The sequence below is a fragment of the Glycine max genome, chromosome 19, assembly GCF_000004515.6.
Source record: "Glycine max cultivar Williams 82 chromosome 19, Glycine_max_v4.0, whole genome shotgun sequence".
Taxonomy (NCBI): Eukaryota; Viridiplantae; Streptophyta; class Magnoliopsida; order Fabales; family Fabaceae; genus Glycine; species Glycine max.
This window is the reverse complement of record NC_038255.2, coordinates 43,894,324-43,921,336: the sequence shown is the minus strand read 5'-3', so window position 1 is coordinate 43,921,336 and position 27,013 is coordinate 43,894,324. Positions and strand designations below refer to the sequence as shown.

The 27,013-nt window shown below is 32.5% G+C and overlaps 4 protein-coding genes and 1 pseudogene across 4 annotated transcripts; 3 read left to right on the top strand and 2 right to left on the bottom strand.

Annotated features, from left to right (window-relative positions):
- Nucleotides 1-5,410: 5,410 nt before the first annotated feature.
- Nucleotides 5,411-8,519, bottom strand: LOC100778107 (serine/threonine-protein kinase AFC1-like; annotated as a pseudogene).
- A 1,871-nt stretch (nucleotides 8,520-10,390) lies between these two features.
- LOC121174116 (uncharacterized) lies at nucleotides 10,391-11,745 on the bottom strand. The gene is made up of 2 exons (XM_041012616.1): nucleotides 11,638-11,745; nucleotides 10,391-11,534 (listed from the first exon to the last, which is right to left on the bottom strand). The coding sequence occupies exon 2, from the start codon at nucleotides 11,472-11,474 to the stop codon at nucleotides 10,653-10,655; it is 822 nt and encodes a 273-aa protein (XP_040868550.1). The 5' UTR covers nucleotides 11,475-11,534; nucleotides 11,638-11,745; the 3' UTR covers nucleotides 10,391-10,652.
- Nucleotides 11,746-14,338: 2,593 nt separating this feature from the next.
- Nucleotides 14,339-18,378, top strand: LOC100784731 (diaminopimelate epimerase, chloroplastic). Its single transcript, XM_003554285.5, has 9 exons — nucleotides 14,339-14,792; nucleotides 14,865-15,032; nucleotides 15,373-15,443; nucleotides 15,726-15,783; nucleotides 15,974-16,153; nucleotides 16,515-16,599; nucleotides 17,034-17,093; nucleotides 17,206-17,279; nucleotides 18,174-18,378. Exons 1-9 carry the CDS (start codon nucleotides 14,526-14,528, stop codon nucleotides 18,288-18,290), a joined length of 1,080 nt encoding a protein of 359 aa, XP_003554333.1. The 5' UTR covers nucleotides 14,339-14,525; the 3' UTR covers nucleotides 18,291-18,378.
- Nucleotides 18,379-20,688: 2,310 nt separating this feature from the next.
- Nucleotides 20,689-21,504, top strand: LOC100500607 (C2H2-type zinc finger protein). The gene has a single exon (NM_001249803.2). It carries the CDS (start codon nucleotides 20,796-20,798, stop codon nucleotides 21,261-21,263), a length of 468 nt encoding a protein of 155 aa, NP_001236732.2. The 5' UTR covers nucleotides 20,689-20,795; the 3' UTR covers nucleotides 21,264-21,504.
- Nucleotides 21,505-25,977: 4,473 nt separating this feature from the next.
- LOC100527151 (C2H2-type zinc finger protein) lies at nucleotides 25,978-26,661 on the top strand. The gene has a single exon (NM_001248709.2). The coding sequence runs from the start codon at nucleotides 26,025-26,027 to the stop codon at nucleotides 26,538-26,540; it is 516 nt and encodes a 171-aa protein (NP_001235638.2). The 5' UTR covers nucleotides 25,978-26,024; the 3' UTR covers nucleotides 26,541-26,661.
- The last annotated feature ends 352 nt before the right edge of the window (nucleotides 26,662-27,013 follow it).

Sequence of the window (27,013 nt, the reverse complement as noted above, 5' to 3'; positions counted from 1 at the left end):
TGTTAATTAGAGCATTATCATTTAATTTTCTGCTTTGCAACCAGGTCTTTGATCACATATCTTGTATCTTTTTTTTTTCTATTTTGAATTTAAAATCGTAACTTTCTTTCTCTCTAAAAAAAAGTGATTTAATTTTCAATTTATTACTATCTTATAAATAAAATACTACAGTTATTTTTAGTATTTAAAATTTTTAAAAACTAAATTCTGTTGAATCAAATGTTCTCGCTGAAACATTAGCACGATCTCTCAAAGTAGGTGACTGTTTTTTTTTTTTTTTCAGAAACAAACTTATATCATTTCATATAAGAAATATGATGAAAGATATGGATACTAGGATAATACAACGGGATAAGCTTATATCTCTCAAAGTAGATAACCAGTGTCAAGGATAAGTTGTCATCTGGCTATTGTGATTCTCACGTCTTTAGGGTGTTCATCATTATGGGTCATTTATAAATTTAAATTGATCCAAACTGATATGAAGAATTTAGATTGTATGATAAGTTTAGATTTATAAGATGACTATTATTATAACATGGTTTAAAAGACTGTAACCAGTAACTATTGACTAATTAAAATTCACTATGAAAAGAATGGTTATATCTTTAGTACTACTAAAGTAGCTACTTAACCCAGTTGATTTAATGCAATAAATCGACCATAAGGATCTAGCATCGAACTTAAGAGACGAAATCAAATTATATATAGACCCAAATTCGGTCACACGGATAAATAATTTCTATGGATTTACCTCTTTTTTTAAAAAAAAAAAATGATGGATTTACCTCTTTTAAGGTATATAAAAAGAGTTCATCTTTTATTTAAATTAAAGAATCTTATAAACTTAACTAACTTCAAATTAACTTAATGTAGTTTTTTTACCTTTTGATTTTATTTCTCTCATTTTACACTAATAAAATCTTATAGAATACAAGTTACTTACCTTTTTAAAGTACAAGATACGTTCGGATTAAAATAATCAACAATGATTCCTTAAATAATAGACTTAAATATAATTTCGTTCCTCTTATATTTTTTAAATTCATAATTTTATTTCTTTTATTTTAAAATAGAAATATTTAATTTTCATATTATTCAAAATTCATAATTTTATTCTTCTTACTTTAAAATAAAAACATTTAATCATCTAATTTTATAAAATTTATAATTTTAATCTTTCCATCAAATTTAAAAAGTACTGATGAATAATTTTTTTTTACCTGTTGTGATTCAAATTTGACAACATAAAGCTAGATTATTTGTATAATTTATGTTAATTAAAGTTAATCTTTTAACTGTCAATATTTTTATTTTAATGAAATAATTAAAATTGTAGATTTTTAAAAAAATAAGAGACTAAAATGTCTTTACTTTAAAATAAAAGGACTAAAATTACTAGTTTTAACAACAAAGGAAAAAAAATTTAAATTTTGAAGAATAAAAATATCATAATTGTGTTTAATCCTAAAACATATTAACTATAACCAATGAGATGTTCCATAATTTCCTTCCAGCTATTGAAACTGAAATTAGAATTTACGTTTCATGTTTCTTTGTTAAATTTCCCATGTTCTCTGTGAGTCTTCTTTCTTGTTCTCCCAATAAATTAAAAATCATTTCAGTAACAGAAAAACAAAAATAACATAAAGATATCCTGGTTCTTTAATCAATAACATGCCAAGCGGAAAAAAAAAACCATGTTAATTTTTAAGTTATATCTAAAACTATTGAGTACTGTTTTCATAATTTCATTTTAGTATCAATAATTATTGATAAAAATAATAACAGTTAATGTCACTTAAATAAATAGTCTGGAATTTAAAATTTAATTAATTTTTGAATAAATTAAATGATGTTAAAAGAAGAATATTTATCTCGTGTATTTATCATCTCCAACAAAAATTTATATTATCATAGGTGAAACATAACTTTTTACTAATACCATTAAAAAAATCATTTTAGTGCAGTCACTCACAGCCAAACTATACATGCTATAAATTTTGAACTTTGATTACAACGAGCCATGCATCTTCAGAGCTTGTTTATAATCAGTGTTTCCCTGTTAATGTTTGGAGTTTGGATATTGAGTTGCAACTTGCAAGCTTAATCGAATTATGGACTCCGACAGATTGTAATGCTACGACATTTCGCCCATTATTATTATTATTATTGCCGATGAAACAGGCATTCCATGCTTAATTGCTTTTTCATGTTTTTTAAATAAAAAGAAAGATAATAAAAGTTAGTGAATGATTTGTAAAAATAACTATAAACTTATAAGAATAAAATAATAACTTATAAATGTAATTATAAATATAAAATGGGTATAATAATGTGCATAATAAAATATTATATTCTCCTTATATATAGTTATAAATTATTATTATTATTATTTCTAAATATATTTTTGTATTTTTCAAATGGCCGTAAATTGTGGTCGGTAACATAATCATGCTGCCATGCTCTTGGCCTTTAATAATTGCCATAAAGGGCAAAGGTCTTTGTTGATGTCATGTCATTGTAACCTAACCAGGATGAGTATTCATATTTTATAGAGACCTATAGGGGCAAAATGACCCAAATCGGTTTCCTTTAGAAACAATTTTTTGATATGAGTCTGTTTTCATATTAATTTTAGAGGGGATTTGTTTTTCACGTAAAATTATAATATATGGATGTGTGTCGCCATGTATTTTGGCGACACATACAAAATGACAGAGTGTATGTCGCCAGTCAAACTAACGACACTGTGCAGAGCTGTATCGTCAAAATCAATAGCGAAATAGGCTGGTTTTGTAAGCATTTTTTTTCTTCTTTGTTTAACGTGTGTACATGTATTTTCTTCTTTTTTGTTTAAAATGTGTGCAGGGTTTCTTTTTTTTTTTTTTTAATAAAGTTTTAATGTGTAGAAAGTGCATTCTTTTTTCTTCTTTTTTCTAGTTAAATTTAATTAATTATAATAGAAACTTTAAAATCTACCTTTAAAATTTGTACCTTGGCCTTCAAGTTTTAAAAGTTTTTGACACTATTTTTATTTGAACTAATTACTTTTTTGTTAGAATGAAATTTTAATTTTAAGTTCCAGTACGCTAGTTTTTGTAATTTTTGGCGATACACTCTGCCATTTTGTATGTACACTCTGCCATTTTGTATGTGTCGCCAACATACATGGCGATACACATCTGAAAAACAAACCCCCTCTAGAATTAACCCTGATAACTGCTAAATAATTGTATTTTGATGATAGAAAATAAGGCAAAATTGTCTTTAAAAATAATTATTTAGCAGTTATTTGCGCTTAAATATTAAAAAATTGATGTTTTGTTTAATTTTGGTTGCAGATATAAAAACTGGAGGTGTAACTAGCAAAAAGGCCAGAAAAATTGAAGAAAAGAAGAAAATCTGAAGCAGGTCCAGTCCAATACGCGCTAAGCCTATGATCCAACAGAAGCGCGCGCTAAGCCTGCAACACGCGCGCTAAGCCCGCGATCTAACAGAAGCGTGCGCTAAGCCTACAACATGCGCGCTAAGCGCGCGATCTACACGCGCTGAGCGAGGGGGTGTCGCGCTGAGCGCGCCTACGAAGGCCCAAAGCCCACTTCAGCAGCTATAAATAGAGAGTCAGTCCAAGGGACAGAACACACCACGACAGAACCCCCTCTCCTAGGGGTTTCATTTATTCCCTTTCTTTCTTTCACCCCTCTTCTCATTGTAATGTATGATGTACTCTTCACTATTTATCAATGCAATACCAGGTTTTTCTTTCCTATTTTCTTTTCTGTTTTTACCTTGCATACTCATCTTTATATTCTATTAGGGGTTAGATGCTCGGGAGAGGGTAACTTCTAAATAAGATTTAAAGAAGATATGCATGCATTAGTTTTAGGGGTTAGACGCTCGGGAGAGGATAACTTCTAATAGAACAAGAAGAAAAGATATCATAATAAAATCATTGCTAGGCATAGAGTGATTGCATTATGTCCATGCGTCAAAGCAAACATCTAGAATTAGAACTTCATGCATTTTATCTGTTGAGTCTTTGCAAAGGCATTTGGGGGATAGATAGGTAAAATAGGCTTGTCATCGTGAGGCATCAGCGGCAAGTAAATGAATAGATGTGGGTGGGATAGAATCACCTGAATTGGTAAAGAAAAAATCATAAACTCATACATCCTAGGCAGGTTAGGCAAGTCAGTTCTCAACATTATCTTATCTTGACTTTATCTTTTTCTTTTATTTTAAATTTTAAAAATCTTTTATCTTATCTTATCTATTATCTTTATCTTTTATTTTAAATTTTAAATTTCTTATCTCTTGCTTTTAAATTGGGTTTGCATTAATCTAAGTACAAACAAAGTCCCTGTGGATTCGACACTCGGACTTCCGAGAACTTTACTACTTTTAACGATTTGGTGCACTTGCCAATGAGTCAACAGACCCATATCGAGAAATTATTTCTAAAGGAAACCCATTTGGGTCATTTTGGCATAGGCGGCATGTTTCCAAATGTTTCCAAAGAAAAATTACTATATGTCCGTTCTCAAATATAAAATTCTTTTTTTTTTTTAAAGAGAAATGTCATTTCTACAACAATTTGTACAAATATTAAATTATTGTAAAAATAATATTTTTCTTTAAAAAATATCAAATTTGTATAAATGTCTTAAGAGACTTATGGGAGTAAATTGTAAGTGTCCAATAATCATCAAATAATAAAATATCAAATTTACAATGACTATGTTTTATGGTTACCCATTTATTATGATTCAATAAAAATACAACTAAAAATAGTATTTGATTGGAAGAGAGAATATTGAGAATGAAAATAGAATAAAAAAAATTATAATAATAAAAGAAAGGAATATCAAGAATGGAGGAGAATTAAATATGAGAAAAATTTTAGGATTTTATCTTTAAATTACTTTTCAACAAACTTACACAAACAAAAACTTATTCTAAATTATAATTGATTACAGCAATAATCGATCACACATATAATCAACTATTAAAATAATTTAATTTTCACGGTTGTCTCAAACATACCCTAAGAATTTATTTAATGATTTCTTATGGATTAATTTTCTTACGCTTTAATTGGTCCTCTGAAGATGAACTAGCATTATGTCAACACATATAAGTGTAACTAATTGAATTAACTTTTTATTTTTATTTTTGTGGTAACTATGTTGAATTAGGTCTTTTAGATTTTTTTTTCCCCCTTAATTAAAAACCAATGTTTTTCTTAACTATGTTTCGCATTGAATGTGACCTTCTTCACTAGGACCAATATTGCTGGAACACTTCCATAAATTGAATCTATATTGTCAAAACTTATAAAATTCCCTCTCACCAAACGCCAAATCCCCACCCCTTTCAACTATCTTATCAATCACGAATTAGGAAGACAACATTAGGATCCGACTTTAACACTTCCTCTTGACAATAGATTAAAAAAAAAAAGAGTTTTTCAACAGACAATTAATTACTTGCTCAAACACCAACAGGGAAAAGGGGGAAGCCGACAGAGGGTAAGAAAAGAAAGAAGGAAATAACAAACAACGCATATTACAAAACGCAATTCTCACCATAAAGTGGAGCAAACAATCAAACGATTTCAAGTATGTGATTCTATGCAATTCATTCTCAACTGTGTTTTCTCTTCCCAGCCATTATGCTTGGGGTACTTATAAAGGGTAACCATATCTTTTAGTATCTCTTGTGAAGAAGAAGTGGTGTCTCATTGCTTCCTTAGCTTTAAGTGGTTCTGAAGGGTCGTACCTCAGAAGCCCTTGCAAGAGGTCAATCAAATCGCCAGCAGAATGATCAACATGCTGCCTTATGAGGTTCTGCAGGGGAATATTATATAGAAAATATAAAGGTGAGGGAATGCATTAATATCATTCCAGGTGTTGTCATGTTGATGGCAAAAAATTGGACGATAGAACATGACACAAGAACACGTTCACAAGTTCCTTCACATGTAAAATTTGAAGCTATCACAAAATACAAGTACTTCTGGTTTTGAATAACACCAGATATTCAAGGAACTTTCCTAGTAAAATTAAATGTTAAAAGAATACTCATAAATCTTAATTCTGACATGATCAAGGTTAATTACTTTCACTTGCATTTGATCAATCCAGCCTGTTATGCACTTACCACAAGCTATATCTACATGATTCTCTTTACGAAAGAAAGTAGCCATAAAGCATGGAGCAAGAAATGGTCATTCAAAACAGTAGCAAGTAGATGGAAGAGAAAATATCAACAGGTGATTGAACTATATTCTTATAAATAATATACATGAAATAATTGTCTGAATATGAAAATACAGGCAACCACAGAGTAAGCAATACCGGCAACTGTGGCAATTTCCAAACTGCTCTCATGCTTTCTCTTGAAGTTGAACTATCAGGCCAACTTAATCGTGTACCTCTTTTAAAATACTTTTCAGCTCGACGACAGCAAGATTAGGTATTACATGAAAATCCAGAGAAAGGTTAAAGAGAATGCATATTTCCAAAAGCAAAGAGAATTCAAAAGCTTACTCGACCCTGACCACCATATTCGGAGGTAGTGGTTCTAAAACTCTCTCCATCATGGCAAGATGTTCCAAGTTCTCATGTGTTTGGAAAACTGCCTCTCCCTGCTCATATGCAATGAATAATAACACTATAAACCCCCTAAAAAAAGAGTAATATGAACTAAAATTGCTCAAGTCACTCACGAAAATTATAAACAAGTTTTGTTGGTAGAAGTAATGGCAATGATTACAATAACAAATGCCATAGTGACATAGTGATAGCACAAATAGTGGCACAATCCATGCGTAATATCTAAATTACCATGTTAGAAGACCAACACAAGAACCCATGGCTCACCATTAAATGTTATAGGCCTTGCTAAGAAGTGCTATTAACAACTTTGATTCTACCTTTCATGCATAATGAGTAAAGGGAATTAAATAAGGTTTAGTCTGATAATTACTTACAGAGCAAAGCTCAACAACCAGTATGCAGCCCACACTCCAAAGATCATAGTTCCACCCAAGACCTACAGGAAAACAACAAACGGAAAATATAATGACTGGAACGTGGATATAATGTGCAATTGAGTATACATTTCAATGACACTTGGGTAGATTCTTGAAATAGGAGCCATCTTTTGTGTTCCGTGATAGAAACTTAATTTCCACAGATGAAGAATAAGCCAACAAAAAAGGAAAAATGTAGAATTTTTTATCATTGAAAATTACAAGGGATAATGCTTCCTAATTCCTATGGTTGCAGGATCTCAATCATATATAGAACACTGATTAATTCTTGTCAATCACTTTTCAACCATGGAAAATTGCAATTGCATGATATTCCAAATATGTTGATCATTTTTCAAAGAGCTTTATTTTTTTTTCCTAGAAAGAAAGTTTAAATGGGATGAAGTCGAATCACGATAAGGAGAATAAGTAAGAATATGATACCTTATAGTCTGGCACTTTAATGAATTCTGATGAGACAAGAAGAATGTTCTCTGGCTTCAAATCAGTGTGATGCATAACTGCAGATATGGGAGATATAATATAAGTGACTTGAAGGTACAATTGATTAACTTATCTAATATGTGCTAATTCAATAAAAATATAGTTTGTTTCAAATATTTAAAGACTATATTATCCACAATTAAATTAGTTATTAACTTATTATTATATATGCACATCTTAAACTCCCAACAGAGGAGTATCAAATACACATAAAATATATAGTTTGGTAGTTGGTACAGGATATGTCCACACACATGCTACAGACTCCAAAAGTTGTCTGCCAAACTCCCGAACAAGATCAATTGATAAAGAACGATAATTGTTTTTGCGGAGAAAATCGTATAAGCTTGGTCCAAGCTTCTCAAATACCTGTTGAAACCATTTAAATCCATCCACAAGTTTTTCAACTCGCATGATAATGCACATTCCTTCATTTAATCAAATTACAAATATCAATAAATACTTACAATACAAATATGATTAAGATAGTCAAACCAATTCCGTATCTGCACACAACTGCAAAGAATGAAACCACTTATACAACATTCTCTTTTAGCATCTACAACCAATATACAACATTCTCTTTTAGCATCTACAACCAATAATGAAAGAGAATCAGAAAGAACCCTTACCGTGCACCGTCAACATCATGTCTGGCTAGCCTCAACCAGACTTCAACTTCAGTCCTTGCAGCCTCACGGTACTTGAGCGAACAACTTTATTTGCCACGATTTCTTTCTTTTCATTGTCCAAGCATTCAAACACTTGGCTAAAAGTTCCTGCATAAATTTTAGACATACAGATTAATTTGGCCAACACACTAAGAATTAAAAAGAAATCTGGAAAGTCCATGGATGTGATTTTAATAAAATTAAACAAAAAATCTTTTAATGTAAAAGATCTAGAAAGTGCAGAATATTGAAATAACATTGTTGAAAACCAAGCATTACCTACCTTCACCCATTTTACTGAGAATTTTGTCTACAAGCATAACAAAGAAAACAATTTTAGAGAAGAATTGTACATATAACATAAGCATATAACTAATGCAGTAATGCAAACATGTCAATCCAAACTACGCCACACACATTTAGGCTATGTCTGATTTTAAAAGTTTGAAAAATACTTTTGCAAATTTCAATGCATAATTGTGAATTCTGATGCACAAATGAAGAAAGAAGAAATTGTTGCTTCGGGAGTAAAAGTACATTTGAGCTTTTCTAACTTTAATCCAAACATACACTTAATGGTTGGAAACAATATGCAATGCAACCATTCTAAATTGGAGTCTAACAACCATCACATTGCACCCAATAGACTTCAAATAAGGATGAATAACGTACACCGAGGTGTTTAATTTTCACCAACAGCAAAAACATAGTGACCGTCTTTATCATCAGGCCTCCAGGGGGTGACCCATTGCGTGGCATTCCCCTGTAAAACACAAATGGATAAGCATGGTTTGGAACCATTCCATTCCTAACCTCCTGCTTGCAGTACATTGTAGGAAGAACCTACAACTGCAACCACTCACAGATTAACTATCCAAAAATTAAGCAAAATGTATCCATGGCTAAAAGCTACAATTTTACAAGCCAAGAGGTCCAATACGCTGTAACCTCATAGTAGTTCTAAATCCACATAGCGTGCCCGTTTCACTGTGCCTAAACCTCGATTCAAGTTTCTTTATTTTTCAAATAAAAAAGTCTTATCATTGAAATTGAAATCCACCATGCCTAATAGAATTATGAAATAAATCAATTCAAATAGCATCGAATTAAGAACACACAAGGTCAGTTATTCAATGAATAATTCCGAAAACATATAATTAAGTAAAGATCGTTCGTGAAGAAAATACAAAAATTATTAAGAGAAGAAATAAAAACCTTGGATGAAAGGAAAAATAGTCATTCACTTTAATCTTGAAAGTACAATTTAACTATCACTTTAATCTTGCCAAATTTTCAGTCTCATTCACTTGGGCACTAGATTAACACATGTCATTAAAGTTGGATTTTTTTTTCTTGGAAAGTTTTAAATTGATTTTTCGTTTGAATATTGTGAAGATACAAGATTGAAGATTTATAACTTTCTAGAATTTCATTAAAAAAAATTGTGACACTTAAAAGTCGTCACTCTTTTTAAATCAAACATATTAATTACTTATAATGATAGAAAAAACTCATTTAAACATAATAGTGATTAAAGTCATCACTATTTTAAAATTAATTATTTAAAACGAAAAATACTAACAGTGTTAGCAGAAAATTGACGAAAAAACTATTTTGAATCCATTCATAAACACATAACAAAATTGAGAAAATGCAAAACTATAATAGAACAAAATGATATTTTAGCTTGTATATTTCTTAGCCGAGGGTTTTTCGGACTTTTCCTCTTCAACCCAAAGCAATTTAGATAAAGTTTGTGTCCCCTAAAAAATGTGAATCGATCTTCAGGAATGAATTTTAATGTATCATAGGAAAGATATACCTCGAGGGAATGCCAAGTTCACTACTGCTTTTTTTTTTCCTTCCCGAGTAATAATGCTTATGCTCATATGTAAAGACCAAGAAGAAAAACATGGTTTCATCAGTAATCAGTGACGTTTGTACATCAGAATTTGATAGCTTCATCTATTTAGTCTACACCGCCATTCTTTTAGTTTGCATTGCTCCATATATTACTTGTTAAATATCGTCTAAGAGCATGATGTCTCGAGGCTAAAACAAAAGCGCAGAGCAAAGAGACCAAAAACTTTGAGGATTTGTTGGTTTCACTTCAAAGCTTTAATGAGGAGAGAAAAAAAAAAGAAAATAAAATAAGAAGGGAGCACATGCACATGCATAATTTATTTCTGACCAAGTAACCATGGTCATGGTCATTACTCTCATTCAACAGTCTCATTTCTATGTACATCACATGATTCATCTAGCAAAAGTTTAAGAAAAATCAAGGCAGTGCAATTAAACTTAGCGACGGTAGCTAACTTATACATATGGTTGATCATTATCTATTATCTCACATACTATTTAAATTTAAGTAATAAGAAAAAATGCAAGCCTGATTACTATGCAAAAAAAGAGTAGGGGGAGGAACAGAGCTGCGAGCCTCAAAGTTTTCTCTTTTTTCCAGTTAATGCATGATTGTGCATCATATTGGAATCCATACCCACATATGACACCAGTTCATTCTTTAGCGCTAACCCAAAACCGGATGCATAAGACATCTGAGAAGGTACATGAGAATTCCCTGGAAATACCAAACCCAAAGAAGTTGGAATGAATCCATTTGGATTAACATTTGCCTTATCATCTGTGTTAGTAGAAGAGCTATTGTCTTGTGTACCAAGTGTAAGGCCAGAGGAAGACAAAGAAGGAGGATTTTGCCACTGTGGAGCAGGAGCAACTAGAAGTGTTTGAAGCAAAGGTCCAGCTTCTGTTACACTTTGCAACAATCTACCAATTTGAGGCAAGGGTTTCCCACAAACAAGTTTATCAAACACTAGGGAAGCACCATCAACCATATTATTATCTCTTGAAGCACCTATGTCTGCCTTCATATGATTTGGTTGCTTTGTTAAGGTCAAGTTGCTTGGTTCAGCAATTCTTGTGTGAGATAAGCTCTGGGAGGAATGTTTCTCATTTGGGTGGAGACTTGACAAGGATAAATCACATGGATGATTTGAGAATACTTTGGAACTTGAATTTGATACCTTGGTGCTATTCAATGATGGCTTTGTTTTGTATTGGAGGCATGGATGATCAACTTGTGGAATAGTACTGCTTGTCTCAGCTGGGGTAGATGCTTGGAAATTCCTTATCAATTGAAGTTGGCCTCTTGCTTCGTCTCTTTCTTGGCAAACTTTCTTTAAAAGTTTATACAAATGTTTAACTGTCTCCTCATATTTCTTTATCTTAGCATTGGCTTCCATTTTTGCTACTATCAATTCAAGCTTGGCACAAACAAACCTGTGGTTGATATCCTCATTGCTCTGTCAATACAAGAAAAAGTTTAGTCAGTGCGAAGTTGAGAAATCAGATTACAATACACTACCAACATGATACTAGAAACAATGATGTTTGGAGTATTTTAACTGAAAGATTGGACCAAGATATTGCAAGCTTTGTTCAAGATGTGAAGACTAAATGCCTTTGCCTTTTAACACGGATGATATATTATTTTACAAGCCGCGAGTGGTATTAACTTTTGACTAATCAGTTTCATAGTCATGGTAAATAACAAAATACTAAAGTTCTTTGGCATGTGAAATATGATGGTTTTCAAAAGTAACAAGCGTTCAACTTCTTTTGGTTGAAAGGCAAAGCGATGGTAATTCAACTTCTTTTGACAATATTGCGAACACACGTGATTGTGTTACCTAAACTACACGCATCCAGTAAAATTAGTTATTCGGTCGTTGTCAGGTGCATCTTATTGATACAATATTATGATTCATTACAAGATTATCAAACTGAATATTTTACTTAAACTGGTATAAGAGTTCTGTAGACTTGATCTGCAGATTCAACTTGTAGACTTGTTCATTTTATATAAAAATAATTATAAAATATTTATAAATAATATACTAATTAAACATTTCAACAATATAATAAAATAAAATAATAAATCATAAATTTCACAATACTTAAATAATAAACTTTAATAATATATCTAGATGATAACTTGCAAATGTTATAGTAGTGGTAGTCCCGTTTGATTTTATTAGAGAACAAGACTTTGATGTTATTAAATGTAAGAATTTTTTTACTCATAAACAACACCAAGATATGTTAAACACTAAATAAAAAAAATAAAATAATTTACATTTTGGTCTAATTTTTTTAACTTGCTGACCCGATAACTCGTGGTAAACTCGAGAGTCTACCGAGCTTACTTAGAGTTTATCCAAAGTCTACTAAAAAAAGAATTTACACACGAGTTAACTCACATAGATTAAATTGATTCGTAAACTCGTAAGAGTTAACTCGATAATTTAATAACCATGTTGATTACCATAAAAAGCACAAGCTGAAGTTTCAATGGTAGGTTTGACAAGAAAAAAATGTCCAGTTCCACATTATTCAATTGTAGCCTCACTTTGCAAAACATTGTTTCAATTATAATTTAATTAGATGATTAATATATCATAGATTGGCAAGCAAAAATTAGGCCAGTATTCAAATATATAGAATCTAGACTTTGATATACCCTAATATAAAGAAGAATGCTTATATGCAACATTCAATAATGCAAAACAAAAGTTAATAATAACTGGAACAAAATTGAAAACAATGAAGTCCGTTTAGAAAGTGAATTACAGAAGAATCATTAACCTTATTCTCAGAAGAAATCATATTGAGCTAGCTATGAGCAATGCAAATACGCAACCAAAGTGGGTTGGTTGTGTCTGAATTTGGAAAATGAATGCTGCTTTTTGGTTCAATTCAAGCTGCTTCTTTGAACTCTAATAGGCAAATCTCATACATATATGTCAAAATTGGCTAGAGTAGTCTTCAAGACAAAATTGAGAATGATAGGATTTTGGAAAAAGAAAATAATAACACCATTTTTATGTATTCTAATTCAGCAGTTGTTCAGTGTATCAACTGCTCCGTGATTATAGGGATGTTGTTTCCCAATTTATCGTCAATATCCTCTTCTTTCATGGTTAATTGGTTGTGGTCTATTTTAGGACCTATATTTTTTTAGATACATTATTTGGCAATTCATAATTAGGCTTTGACAGATGAACTACAGTTTTGCTGAGTGTATCTGAAACTATACAAACAAGCATGCCTTTAGGTTCAACCTTCTGTAGGTTTTTGTGTGTTAACAATAAAACGTGTTGCAGTTTAGGTTTCGGTTTTGAGAACAAAATTCTTTTTTTGTAACATATGAAATTGACTATACCTTCCTCTTGCAGTCTTACCTATTGTAGCTGGCAAATCTATCTATAAATAGTATAACATAGTTTTATACAATCATTTTATCATAAATAAATAATAACGCACTACATCTAATTCTTATTTTAAGGTTAAATTAACTAATTTTTCATATTAACGAATTTGGTTTATTTAATTGAGAATATTAAATTTATGTTAAACTAATATTCATTTCAAAATTATCTACTGAACAAAACTAACAAATATTAATAATTTGTTTTTTTTGTCACGTCGTTTTAAAATTGTCGTTAATGAATGACATCTTTTTGTTTTAAAAAATAATTAATATAAGACATTTAAATTCAACTTTATAAAAGAAATCTCGGATCTTATAATAAAGACAAATAATAGTATTGTAGAACATAAAAATTCTTTTTTTTTACTGAATAAACATAACAATTATAGTCTTACAATTTTATAACTTTGAATCACTTATCAACAAAGATTTATTGGTTTGATAAGAAAAAGAGTGATAAGATTTTATTGGTGAATAATTTATAAATTTTTATAAATACTTTTTGAATAATTTGACATGTCTTAATCTTAAATTTTTAGGATCTAATTCACTTAAATTTTTTATTGTAAAAAAAAAAACTTTAAAGCACTTGCAAGATGTTGTTATATGAAAGAGACGGTCTAAGCCATAAAATTAATCGAACTTTTTTTTTTATCGTGAAATTTAAAAATGATGTTATGGATTTATAATAACTCACAGATAAATGCACTTAACCCGTCAAAAGAGAATTGTATTTTAAGTTTTGTTTCTATCTTGTTTCGTAATAAAAATATTCACATAATTCACGCTATATCGAAATTAAAAGGGGGCTGTCGTCTTAAAAAAAAAGACTATATGAGGAAATAAACAATCATTTTCAATGCATATGCTTAAACGGCCGAGATTGCGTACAGTTATCCAGAAACAAAAACCGTAGAGAATCCGAATCCCTTATCAAGCAGGGGTTTCGCGGCCCGAGACCAAGTCAAACCGAGACGGTGACACTGGCTGAGTGGAATTTCCGCCGCCATTCGAAGCTACAGCGATGGCCATAGCCGCCACCATTTCCGTTCCTCTCACATCCCCCACCCGCCGCACTCTCGCCTCCGTCAATAGCCTCTCTCCCCATTCTCCCAGATCCACTTTGCCCACACCGCAACGCACTTTCAAATACCCTAATTCGCGCCTCGTCGCGTCCTCTATGAGCACCGAAACCGCCGTCAAAACCTCCTCCGCCTCCTTCCTCAACCTCAAGGAGTCCGGCTTTCTCCATTTCGCCAAGTACCACGGCCTCGGAAACGACTTCGTTTTGGTGAGTCCACGTTCCGCTTCGCTTTTCCTTACAAAATAACCGTGTTCGGTTTTGACGCGTGATTTTGAATAGATTGACAATAGAGACACGTCCGAGCCCAGGATCAGTGCAGAGAAAGCGGTGCAACTGTGTGATCGGAACTTCGGCGTTGGAGCTGACGGAGTTATCTTTGTATTGCCTGGCATCAATGGCACCGATTATACCATGAGGATTTTTAACTCTGATGGTAGTGAGCCTGAGGTAGTTCTTCTTACGAACTGTTATTCCTGCATGCTTTTGATTGATTGGACTTGGGCCCTGTTTGGATAAATCTCTCTATAAGTAGTTACAAGAAAAGAAATTAAGAAGGCAAAAATGATTTGAGCTTTTTAAACTTTTATAGAAACTTTCTGGTCTAGCTTTGTACACGACATGAACTGATTCTAAATTATGGGAGAAGTTTCATTTATTTTAACATCTTAGTTTCTTCTCTTATAAGTGTTTTATGGAGAATTGTAACCACTGAGGAACTTAGTTTTTTGTTTTTTAATCATTCACAAGCTTGCTATTGTTTCTTGGATTGACACTTTTTTCTTCATAGATGTGTGGCAATGGAGTTCGATGCTTTGCCAAATTTGTTTCTCAGCTTGAGAATTTACATGGGAGGCATAGGTATGGTGAATGATCGTTCTTTCTAAAAAAAATTCTGTTCTGTTTTTTGATTGCCCTTTCCAGTTGCTTCACACCATCTTATACTTTTGTCTTGTTGGTTGTCAGTTGTGATAGTCTTTTGGGGCTATTTTTAATACGTATTAGATACTATTGAAAATGAAGATGATAAATTGATGATGATTTTTCTTTTTACTATGGTTTATGTGCCACCTCGATTATTATCATTATATAATACCGGACTTCATGAAATTTAATCTAACAATGTATTTTTGTACTTTGCAGTTTTACCATTCATACTGGTGCTGGTCTGATTATTCCTGAAGTCTTGGAGGATGGAAATGTATGTTGTTATGAGTCAAATATTTGCACTTTACTTATTGATGTGATATTGTTTTAAAGGTATCAGTTCATGTTGCTTTTAAGGTGTTTTAATTGGTTTCACATCAGGAAGGAAATTTCTTTTTGTTTCTTATCTGGTATTGGTTCTCCTCTTTCTTCAGTTTGATAGACAATAATACTAACTGTTTCAGGTCAGAGTTGATATGGGGGAGCCAGTTCTTAAAGCCTTGGATGTGCCTACTAAATTACCTGCAAATAAGGATAATGCTGTTGTTAAATCACAGCTAGTTGTAGATGGAGTTATTTGGCATGTGACCTGTGTTAGCATGGGGAATCCACACTGTGTAACTTTCAGTAGAGAAGGAAGCCAGGTCTTTATTTTGACATACAATTTCCATTTATGTATTAAACAGTGCATACTAGATCTATTCAGTTGAATGAAACATTGTGGAATAGTAGGAAGACAAGACAAATCTGTGATCAGTAAAATGATGTTATATACTAATAAAATGCATAGATTACACACAATTGAGTGTGCAACCATTTCTATCCAAAGAAACATAGTTCCTTTGAAATGTTATTTCTTTTATGTCACTACTAGATTTTTTTTTAAAATTGAATCTTAAAGGTTAACATGTCAACTTTTATCTGTTGTACAGCAGGTTTACACCAATTTAACATTTTTCTGCTTTTCCTGCATATATCATGTTTGTTTTAATCTTGTTGCAACAGAATTTGCTTGTTGATGAATTGAAGCTAGCAGAAATTGGGCCAAAATTTGAACATCATGAGGTGTTCCCTGCACGAACTAACACAGGTTAAGATTTTTTTATTCTATGAATGTCAACTTCCTTACCTATGCCGACCCCGTCAATCTTTTTATTTCTGCCACTAGGGGCTTTTTAAAAAAATCTTGAGCAATATATAGCTTTGTTATGGCAAGCCAGACGAACATTCTGCCAATATGGTGGTTAGAGACTTAGTGGCATGCAATTATTCTTGGTTTAATACTTGAGAACATGATATTGCTGGTAATTTTTCTTGGACTTGGTGGGGTATGTTCCTTCTCCTTATGCAGAGCATATAATATTGTGCAATTATGGCCAGCTCTGATGTTTTATCACCAAAATTTCACTGTTGATGTTTTGATTCCTTGAGCATGACTCAAATGGCCTAAATGTGTGTAGTCATCATCATACTAATATAGTTGTCATACCTCATTAATTGTATGATTTCTTATTTAATGTGCAGAGTTTGTGCAAGTATTATCTAACTCTCACTTGAAAATGCGTGTTTGGGAGCGGGGAGCAGGTTAGAAAATCTATCCATCTCGTGTCCTATTATTATTGTTACTGCAGTTGTTGGGGTAAGTTTCAAGGTGCCTCAAAATTTTATATGGGAGAGCTCATGTTTTGTTGTGCAGGAGCAACCCTAGCCTGTGGAACTGGAGCTTGTGCTACTGTTGTTGCAGCAGTTCTTGAGGGTCGTGCTGGGAGGGTGAGTTTGCTACTTTTGTAGTAACAATATGAAACATATTGATTTTCTATTAAATTTTTTTTCGTAATCATAGTAGTCAATAGTGACTGGTTAGCGTGTCGCTATGCAAATGCTGTTGCATTGCAATTTTGTGCTGCGGTTGGAGTTGCCGTGATAGTGGCGGAGATGGGTGGCCACAAGTGCCTCTTGGGCATTTTTTGCACCCACGAATCTAAAGCCCCTCGGAAATCCCTAAAATACCCTTAACTTTTAATAGTTAGGGTATTTTGGGGTTTTGAAAATGTTTTTAGGTTAGCTTCTGAAGAGAAGCTCTTCTCTCTCATGCGCAAATTCTGCTCTAATGTTCTCCTTTTCCTTCTCTGCTGCATCTACACACAATTCTTCTTCTTTTGCGACCTTCGTTCCTCTCCTACGAAGGCAACTTTTTCCGGTGACCAGACCACTTTGGCGAAGGCCACCTATTATCTGTTTCAAGTTTCTTTTTCTTTTCTTCTCTCTGAACTCAGATTCCTACCTATCATGTTTTTCCCTTTTCTTCCTTTCCCCAATACTCTTTTTCTATATTTTACCTTTGTTCTTTGTTTCCTTTCTTTCTTGCTTGCTGGAAGCAACCATATTTTTTTTCCTGTCTTTGTGCTATTTTATATTCTTGAAGAAGACATGACATTTTGTAGAGGACGAAGATTCCCATTAAGAGGATATTGTACTTGGATTGTAATGACTAGTAGTTTAGTTTCTTTTAGCTTTAAAGATGTTTAAGCTCTGTTTCCTTGACTTCTATTGCTATCTATTTTATGCTTTTGATTAGTTAAGTGCTTCCTCCCTGTTCCAAAAAAAAAAAAAAACTGTACGTTGATTTTGCCATAATTTTTTTAATCTGTCAATTTGATACAGAATTGCACGGTTGATCTACCTGGAGGGCCTCTTCAGATTGAGTGGAGGGAGGAAGATAATCATGTTTATATGACAGGCTCAGCCGATGTAGTTTATTATGGTTCTTTGCCCCTTTGATATGTTGCCCCCATTGTTAAACCCAATATGGAATTAGGAATTGGTGAATAATATTTGTATGAGAGGTGGACTTTCTGCTTGTTCCTAATATTTTGCCACGTCTTTATATCTTCCTACCCTTTTTTGGTTGGATGTGTCACAACGGTTTGTTATCTGTTTTGTGCTATATTAACCTCAAAGAAATGAAGCAATGAGAAATCGAGACAAGGCAAACATACTGATAACGGCCCATCTCGATGGCATTCTGCACTTATCAATTCTACAATTCCCCTCACCATCACGTTTTTTGTTTGTGGTTCCAATACCGTGTTACTATGCTTAACCCTCCATTTGAGTATGCACGAACGGCTTTAGACGCAACTGCGAACTTTTTTTTTAATAAGTCAGTATTCTTTAAGAGTTTTAAAATTAATATTGAAGAATATCAATTTGAAAGGCTGAAATAGAAAGAGGCTGTCAGAAGAGGAGGGGCGGGATTTAGAGAAAATTGCAGCGGTTTGGACAGCCTTGGCCTCTAACTCTACTACGGCGAATAGTTAGCAATCACACTATAGTTCTTCATTTGTGTCATTTCTTTAGGTGTCTTACAGAAATACAGGATATCCATTTTTTTCAGATTGGATATAAGTATTTGTATTGTATGGTGTATAGTATCACTGATTTCTGAAAATTATGCATTAGTTCTTAGACGCATAAAAAAAATATGAAACACACGAGGGCAACTGTCTAAGAATTGCAGCAAGTGATACACAACTATCAGAATGTTTCAAAAAATGCCACTAAGTTAAAGAATATGTCGAGAATATTCTCAAGGCAGATGTGAGTGGTAATGTAAAATTCTTGCATCTATAGTTTGCACTTTGCAGTTTCCTTTCTCTCTTTACTTTAACCAAGGGAAACAAACATATGCTCTTGGATACAGTAATGCTGAACCACGAGTCCACGACCACGGGAACGAGGAAATTGATTCGATGAGAGGAACACGGTGGCAGTATATCAAATATCCGTGTCCAAGCAGAAAAGTGCCATGTTAATTTTAGTCTTATAATTATGTGGAATTGTTGGATAAATGAAATATCTTCATCTTCAACAGCAATTTCCTGAATTATTCGACAACCTTATTTTAAGACATCAATGAATCATAAACATTTCTTTTACTCTTCGGTTATTCTATTATCTCGTGAAATGTGAATAAATGAATAAACTCTCAATTTGGTTTCTGAAGCATCACACTCTCTAATGAAATGAATTAGTTTCTGGATTGATATTTTATTAACATCAAGGGACTAATTTGAAGGAAAAAAAACCAATACTTGAAAGATTATATAACGTAATATGCAATACTTTAAAATTACTTATATAATTTTATTACTATATATGAAGATTACTTAGGAGGGAGCTAGGGTTACACTTAAGGGAGCAAATTGATGGTGTATACGGGAATAAATCATAAGTTAAATCCTTCTGTTCTATATGAACGGGTTCATCATAATACAAGTTCAATGTCTCAGAAGATATATAGGCATCTATTGAGGAGATGATCGAGGACACAGATGACAAACAGCGAATAACTCGAGTAATGTAACCAAGCAATAAAAAGTCAAATTCCATACCTAACTGCATCTCCAGATGGAGCTCCTTTCGCATATGTGAATTGATTCTAGCTACTAACTAGTCATATAATTCTATCTACAAGGGAGGCATCAAGTGATGGAATTTTCTATATATTATTCTTTCTTTTAATTTAACTCTCTTAGACTATTCATCTGTTTACCAATCTGCTGCTCATATTTGACTGGGTATGGAGTTTCACTACTACCTACACAAAATATGCCCGGTTTTGCCGCCGGTTCAAGCATCCCCGTGTGAAAAGCATAGCACGAGCTTTCAGATCGTTCTCTACCAACCAAAGCAGTTGGGGTCACAAAGAAAAACATGCTTTTGCTACCACTCAATCAAATCTGTCTGCAGAAAGAATAGTAAATTTGCTGACCTTGCCTCAGTTGATGCTTGCCGTTTTTATTCACTAGTTCTGCTAACACTGGAAACTACACAGAATGTTCTTAGTACATGTCGATGTTTCGAGGAACTTTTGTATTCCGTGGTTAATTCACTCGGTGGCATTACGCGGCCGAAAACTGAAAAGTAGAAGTGAGCGTAGGACATAAGCGTCACGTGGACCAAATATTTTCCGCTGTGGAAAAACCAAAGAAGACAACGTAAGGATCAGGGGCTTTTAAGTCATTACAACAAGTCAAAAAGCGTAGTCCAACTTGTTATTTTATTCTAGTTTGAAAATTAGACTTTGGTTGAATTTTGAAGTGTCCCCTCCACGTTATCTTTACTCGTCTCCAATTCCAACCCTCTATAAATACCAAACACGCATGTTTAAGAATTTCTCATCGAGTCTCATATTTTTCATACAACACATTCTTTCTAGACACGCAACACCTAGAAGATTTCCTTATTCTTTTTGGTGCTAAACCGTTGGGATATAGCAACAACATGTTAGGAATGAAGAGACATAGAGATAATGAAGGGTCAGAGAGCTTAGATTTGGCAAAATGTCTTGTGCTGTTCTCTTGTCCAATAGAAAGCAACAAGGCACAACAGAAAGGTTTTGGGGCTGTGGAATTTGAGTGCAAGACGTGCAGCCGCAAGTTCTCTTCTTTTCAAGCACTGGGAGGGCACAGGGCAAGCCACAAGAGGCAGAAGCTAGAGGGGGAAGAACTCAAAGAACAAGCCAAAACTCTTAGCTTGTGGAACAAACCAAAAATGCACGAGTGCTCCATTTGTGGACTTGAATTCTCTCTGGGCCAGGCTCTGGGTGGCCACATGAGAAAACACAGAGCTGCTCTCAACGAAGGGTTTCCTATAATTCCTTCTATCGACCAAGTTATTGCGAAAATCCCGGTTCTGAAAAGGTCGAATAGCACCAGAGTTATGTGCTTGGACTTGGAGTTACACCTGTAGAGAATGAATGACTGAACTACCAAGTCACCCAAGCTCCTTTTTCTTTGTTCTTATTAACTTTTCTACATTTTTTACCTGTTTCTGGACACATGTATTCTTTCATTTTTTGTGTGAAAATTTTATTGACTTTTCCCTTATAGATGATTGATTCTTTATTCTGGACACATGTATTATTTTGTTAATACGATTATCAAAAGTTCTTAGTGTTTTAATAATATTGATTTTTCAATTATTTTTTGGCCAATTTGATTTTCCTTTTAACTTAATTTTGTAAATAAGGACCAAATGTTAACTATCTGTCTATCTTTTAACTCTGTAACGACGTGACTTTTGTTCGTTTGCGAGATCATGATATGATATTATATTAAGTGAGAAGAATAAATATTGAAAAATTAAAATAAAATACATTATTTATGTGAGTTTTTTTTTTAAGAGTGGCACGACTTTTTTAAATAGTAGATTATATTAAATCTTAATTGAGAAGTGCTTGAAACACTTAATTTCTAATATACACGTTCATATAAAAGATTATATAGTTTAGATTTTTTTTCTTTTATATAAAAACAATCCTTTTCCATTAGTGATTAGACATGTCCCTCACACCCACAAGAAAGGATCCACCTTCCTAGCGTTGGGTTTTGTGTAAACAATTTACAGGAAGCGGGTGAAGACAGAAATTAGGATGTGTTTGGTGAGGAGTATTTTGTGTGGAAATAAATTTCAATGTGTGTTTCCCACTATAATGACTTTTAATTTGTCTCGTGATATTAAGATAAACACGTGATCATACTTGAATGATCCTTTTGTCCTTCTATTTTGTTACAAAAATTAATGGATTATTGGAATTTGCATAATCGATTGTCAATTAGAATTTGAACATTCCATGAGCTTTTAGCAAAATCAATTATTTGTAATATATAATCGATGAAATCTTATAATTTATTTGATTATGCATTCATTTTAATTTATTAAATTCAGTCATAATCTCACATGCTAAGGGTATAATAGTATTTTTATAAATTTATTATTTTAATTTTCATTCTATTTTTCACCTATTTTTGTTAAATCAAACATTCAACTTTATTTTTACTTTATTTCTCTTTTCTCTAATTATCTTTCTTCTATTTCTATTCACTTTATTTCTCTCCTCACAAATCAAAGAGGTTAAAGTAACCCATATCCTCCCCCCTCTCTCATTGTGTGTTCCTCTTTCAATTTTCAAAGACATTAGTCACGTGTGAATAAACTTTTCAATAAACACTTGTAAGGGAATAAAATAAGGTGATGCACTATCATATATATATATATATATATATATATATATATATATATATATATATATATATATATATATATATATATATATATATATATATATATATATATAAATTTACATGATTTAAAAAATTATAAATATAAATTAAATAGTAATTTTAAAAATTACATCATTCATTAAATTAAAATAAGGTGATGCACTATCATATAGTTTTTAATTAGGTGAAATTTTGTAACTTTGATCTATTTTATGAGAATTTTAAATTTAAGAGTTGGATTTATGAATTTTACTTATAATTAAAAAATATTCTATTAAATATGACACTCTAAAGTCTAATCTATTCTAATTTTTAAAATATTAAATTATGCTTATTTTATTTTTAAGTTTAAAGGGAAAATGTCAGCATAGTCAAAATTGCCGTCAGCGGACAGCACTTACGCGAGCAGCAAGGGCATTGTTGTCTTGACAATAGGTCAAAAGATGGTTCAGTAGGAAAAATAGTCAGGAGATAGTCTCATCCGATCTGTACCTAATTAAATCACATCCATGAAGAGACATAGAGAAAGTGAAGAAGTAAAGAGCATAGTTACTTCAGTTTGTTTGAAAATGCTGTCTCAAGCAGGAGATAGTCCAACCCGAGAAGTATTCGAGTGCAAGACCTGTAACCGCAAATTCACGTCGTTTCAAGCGTTGGGTGGGCACAGGGCTAGCCACAAGAGTCTCTCTGGGTCAGGCACTGGGAGGCCACATGAGAAAACACACAGAAGGGTTTTCATTTTCTTCTATAAACTAGGTTCTTGCATCTAGCAGTAGTAGTGCAATGACCATGTGCTTCAACCTCAACTTAACGCCTTTGGATCGGAGAATCACTTGAAGTTCTTGTTCCAGATCACAACCGCACCTAAAGTTAATATTTCTTTGTGATCAATCGTTTTTAATTTCTATTCTTTTCTTTGGATGCGATCGATTATTAATGTTTCAAGTTTCTGTAAATGATGGACTCTTATACTATATATACTTGTATATGTATAGTTTTATATTGTTTTCTGTTTTGAAAAAGTCGCAGTTGCGAGTTGAACAAGAATAACCTGGGAATTTCTTCGTGGATTTTGAAATAACGTACTTGGTATGTATAGCTAGCAATAACGGGTATATATTGTAACATACAGTACAGACCTACTTAATTAAGCTTTGATAACTTAATTAGGCGAGTTAACATTTTACTATTTTGCATTTATGTGATTTGAATTATGGCAAGTTTAATATTTCGTGAGTATTAATAATTCATGGTGACTTTGCTGATATAGGTTACAAGGTGATACTTTTAAAAAATGGAAAACTCCGGTCTTGAGAGAAGAGGATTATGACATGTTTGTATTTTCATTACGTTCAATTAACGAATTTTGAAGTATTGTGATAAGTAAACAATTTATTATTTTTTCCAACGACCGTATGAGGGGCTGAAACGTTTAAACAATTTGAATGAATTTTTTGGTAAAAAAAATATTAAATTATTAATTGCTTTAGAAAATTATCTCAAATTTTTGTTTACACTTAAAATTTCCATATATCAATACAAATTATAGAAAATTTACTGGTTGCTTAATGTCTTCATTATGACATGCGGAATGATCAATTATGAAATGTTTCCTAGAATTAGATTGGACAATATTATAACTTCTACAAGTTGTGGTTTGAGCTTTTTGAACCTTTAACTTGACTTTCTTTTTTTTTTTTTTTCCATTTGAAAAAGTGGTAAAAACGAGAAGTATACAATACTGGTTAGGGCATCGCTACTTAGAAAATTACTACTAGTTGTTAAATTAATATCAAAGATTTCATTGGGAAGAGTTGCTCACCAAATAAGAAAATAGCTAGTGTTAATTAGAAGAATTATTATACCCACATTCATAAAAAAGATAAGAGTTCGTACAAAAAATTTAATCACCTGTCTAAATCTCCATTAGCAAGTGCTTAAGTACTGTTTGAGGCTTCCCTTCCCTGCCCGTTGCCTGTGTGATGTTCCACTCCCTCGTTTTCTTCCACACACGCCACTACCTACTTTGGCGTTTTTTGACTTTGCCTGCATCAACTTTCATTTTCTTGACATTCTCTCAAATGTCATATACTAATATTGATCAGGTCGAATATTTTTTGGTGTGAACATGCTTACCACGTGGCTTTTACTTTAATTTGGTCAGTGTGTACCACATTATGACACGATCATGACAAAACTATGTACTCTTAGAAAAGTAAGTACCCCCCATTCTGTTCGAATAATTGCGATTTTGTGCTGCACACCAAATCAGTACATGTCAACGCACGCAGTCCATCTTGAAGCTTTTGAGAATTAAATCAAATAGCTATCACGCATATATCTAATACTACTTACGACGTCTTAACTCAATTATAGAAAAATGATATATAACCTTACGGCTAGGGAACATATATAAGTTGAGTTTATAGAAGAAAAAAAATTTAAAAGTTTCATTTTTATGGAATACATTAGTTAGAAAGGATGATATATAATCTTTAAGACCGAAGTTTTAGAGGTATTTTGAAGTTCTTTAAAAAATCAAATGCATGTTCTAATTACAATTATGATAATTAAAAAAAATGTACGATTTATATGAAATAATTAAACAAGCGCTTTGCGCACCCAACACAAGAATTATTAAGAGACCCGTAGCTAATTATGCTTAATTATAAAAAAAGTAGGAAGATATGAACTTTGAATAGATTTTTAATCATGAGTTGAAATTTATTAAAAATTATAAAATTTTGTTAATGGTATTTTTTATTTAATGATGAAAAATGTACTAATGTCTAGATACTCCTCCTCTCATATTTATTTATATGATACAATATGAGGACGTTCCATGTTTCAAAGAAGAACCAACTTACCAACTCCAGTTGTAGGGTAGCTCGCTATCCACGACTGGTACAGTGGGTAGCTGGCCATCACCAAGTAGCTCCTACGCGGTTTGGATTCATTAACCAGTAGTATGCGTAAACCCCACGTGAGCAAAACATTTTCTGTACCCAAAAGAGACAATCCCTACGCCAGCATCACAGCAGAATATTACATAAGCACAAAGGGCATTCATGTCATTATCTCTTCAAAGTACGACCAGTCATAGAGACAGACCCACATCAGCTTCTGTTTTTCGCCGCTAGTCTTAGATTTGTTCACTATTAAAATGCTTTCTTTTCTTACATTTTGAAACACTGATTTTACTACTAATAGAAGAGAGCCTCCACAATTAGTTTATTTAAATCAGTCAAATTCCTTGACTTTATTCCTAGTAATAGTATAGCGCCTTATAAATATATACCTCCATTTCTAAGTTTTACTCACCAATCCCACAACTCATTCTCAAATATTCATTTTGTCACCAATCACATCTCATTTTTCTAAATTCTTGTTTACACACTCTCATTAATTTATTACATTCCATATTGTAATTAATTCTTCGTACGTATCCATGAAGAGACAGAGAGATTTCAAGGGGTTTGAGAGCATAGATTTGGCAAATTGTCTAATGATGCTCTCTCATCCCCAACAAAATGAGAAACTACTTCAAAAAAAAATTGAGGCTGTGGAATTTGAGTGCAAGACATGCAACCGCAAATTCTCTTCCTTTCAAGCATTGGGTGGCCATAGGGCTAGCCACAAAAGGTCGAAACTTGAGGGAGATCATGAACTCAAAGCACATGCTATATCTCTAAGTTTGGCAAACAAACCCAAAATGCACGAGTGTTCCATTTGTGGACAAGAATTCTCATTGGGACAAGCACTTGGGGGTCACATGAGAAGGCACAGAACAACCATCCACGAAGATTTTTCTTCAATAAAACAGGTTATTACACAAATGCCTGTTTTGAAAAGATCGAATAGCACGAGGGTGGTTACGTGCTTGGACTTGAACCTAACACCGCTTGAGAACGACTTGAAGTTGTTGTTTGGAAAGATGGCACCGAATGCTGGTGCCTTTGCCTGATTCTTTATTGTTATCAGTTTTGTGATCAACGCTGATTTGTATTTAGTTTTTTTTTTTTCTTTTTCGGGGTGAGAATTTGTATTTAGTTAGTAGTCCTGTTTTTGAAGTCTTGTAGTGTATTCTTTAATTTTTTTTAACGTGAGAATTGGTTTTTATTTTCTTCACAATCAACTGATGATATATATTGCTTACGCATGTATAGATGAAACAATAATATTTATTGGTTAACTTTCTGGATGGTTTGATACATTTGGTTGACCTTTCTCTTGGCAGATAATATGTAATTTCAGTATAAATCTTTCGTTAAGATGGTGATCTTTCCTAATCTTATAAGAAATGCGTATTTCTCTAATTTAAACTTATTACCACAAAAAAATCTTAGTTAATTAATAATGGAAGAATCTTTCCCGTTTTTCAAACTTTAAGGTTGGACTTTTGTCATTTTTGGCTGTTGTCGTTGCGGGAAAGTGTTG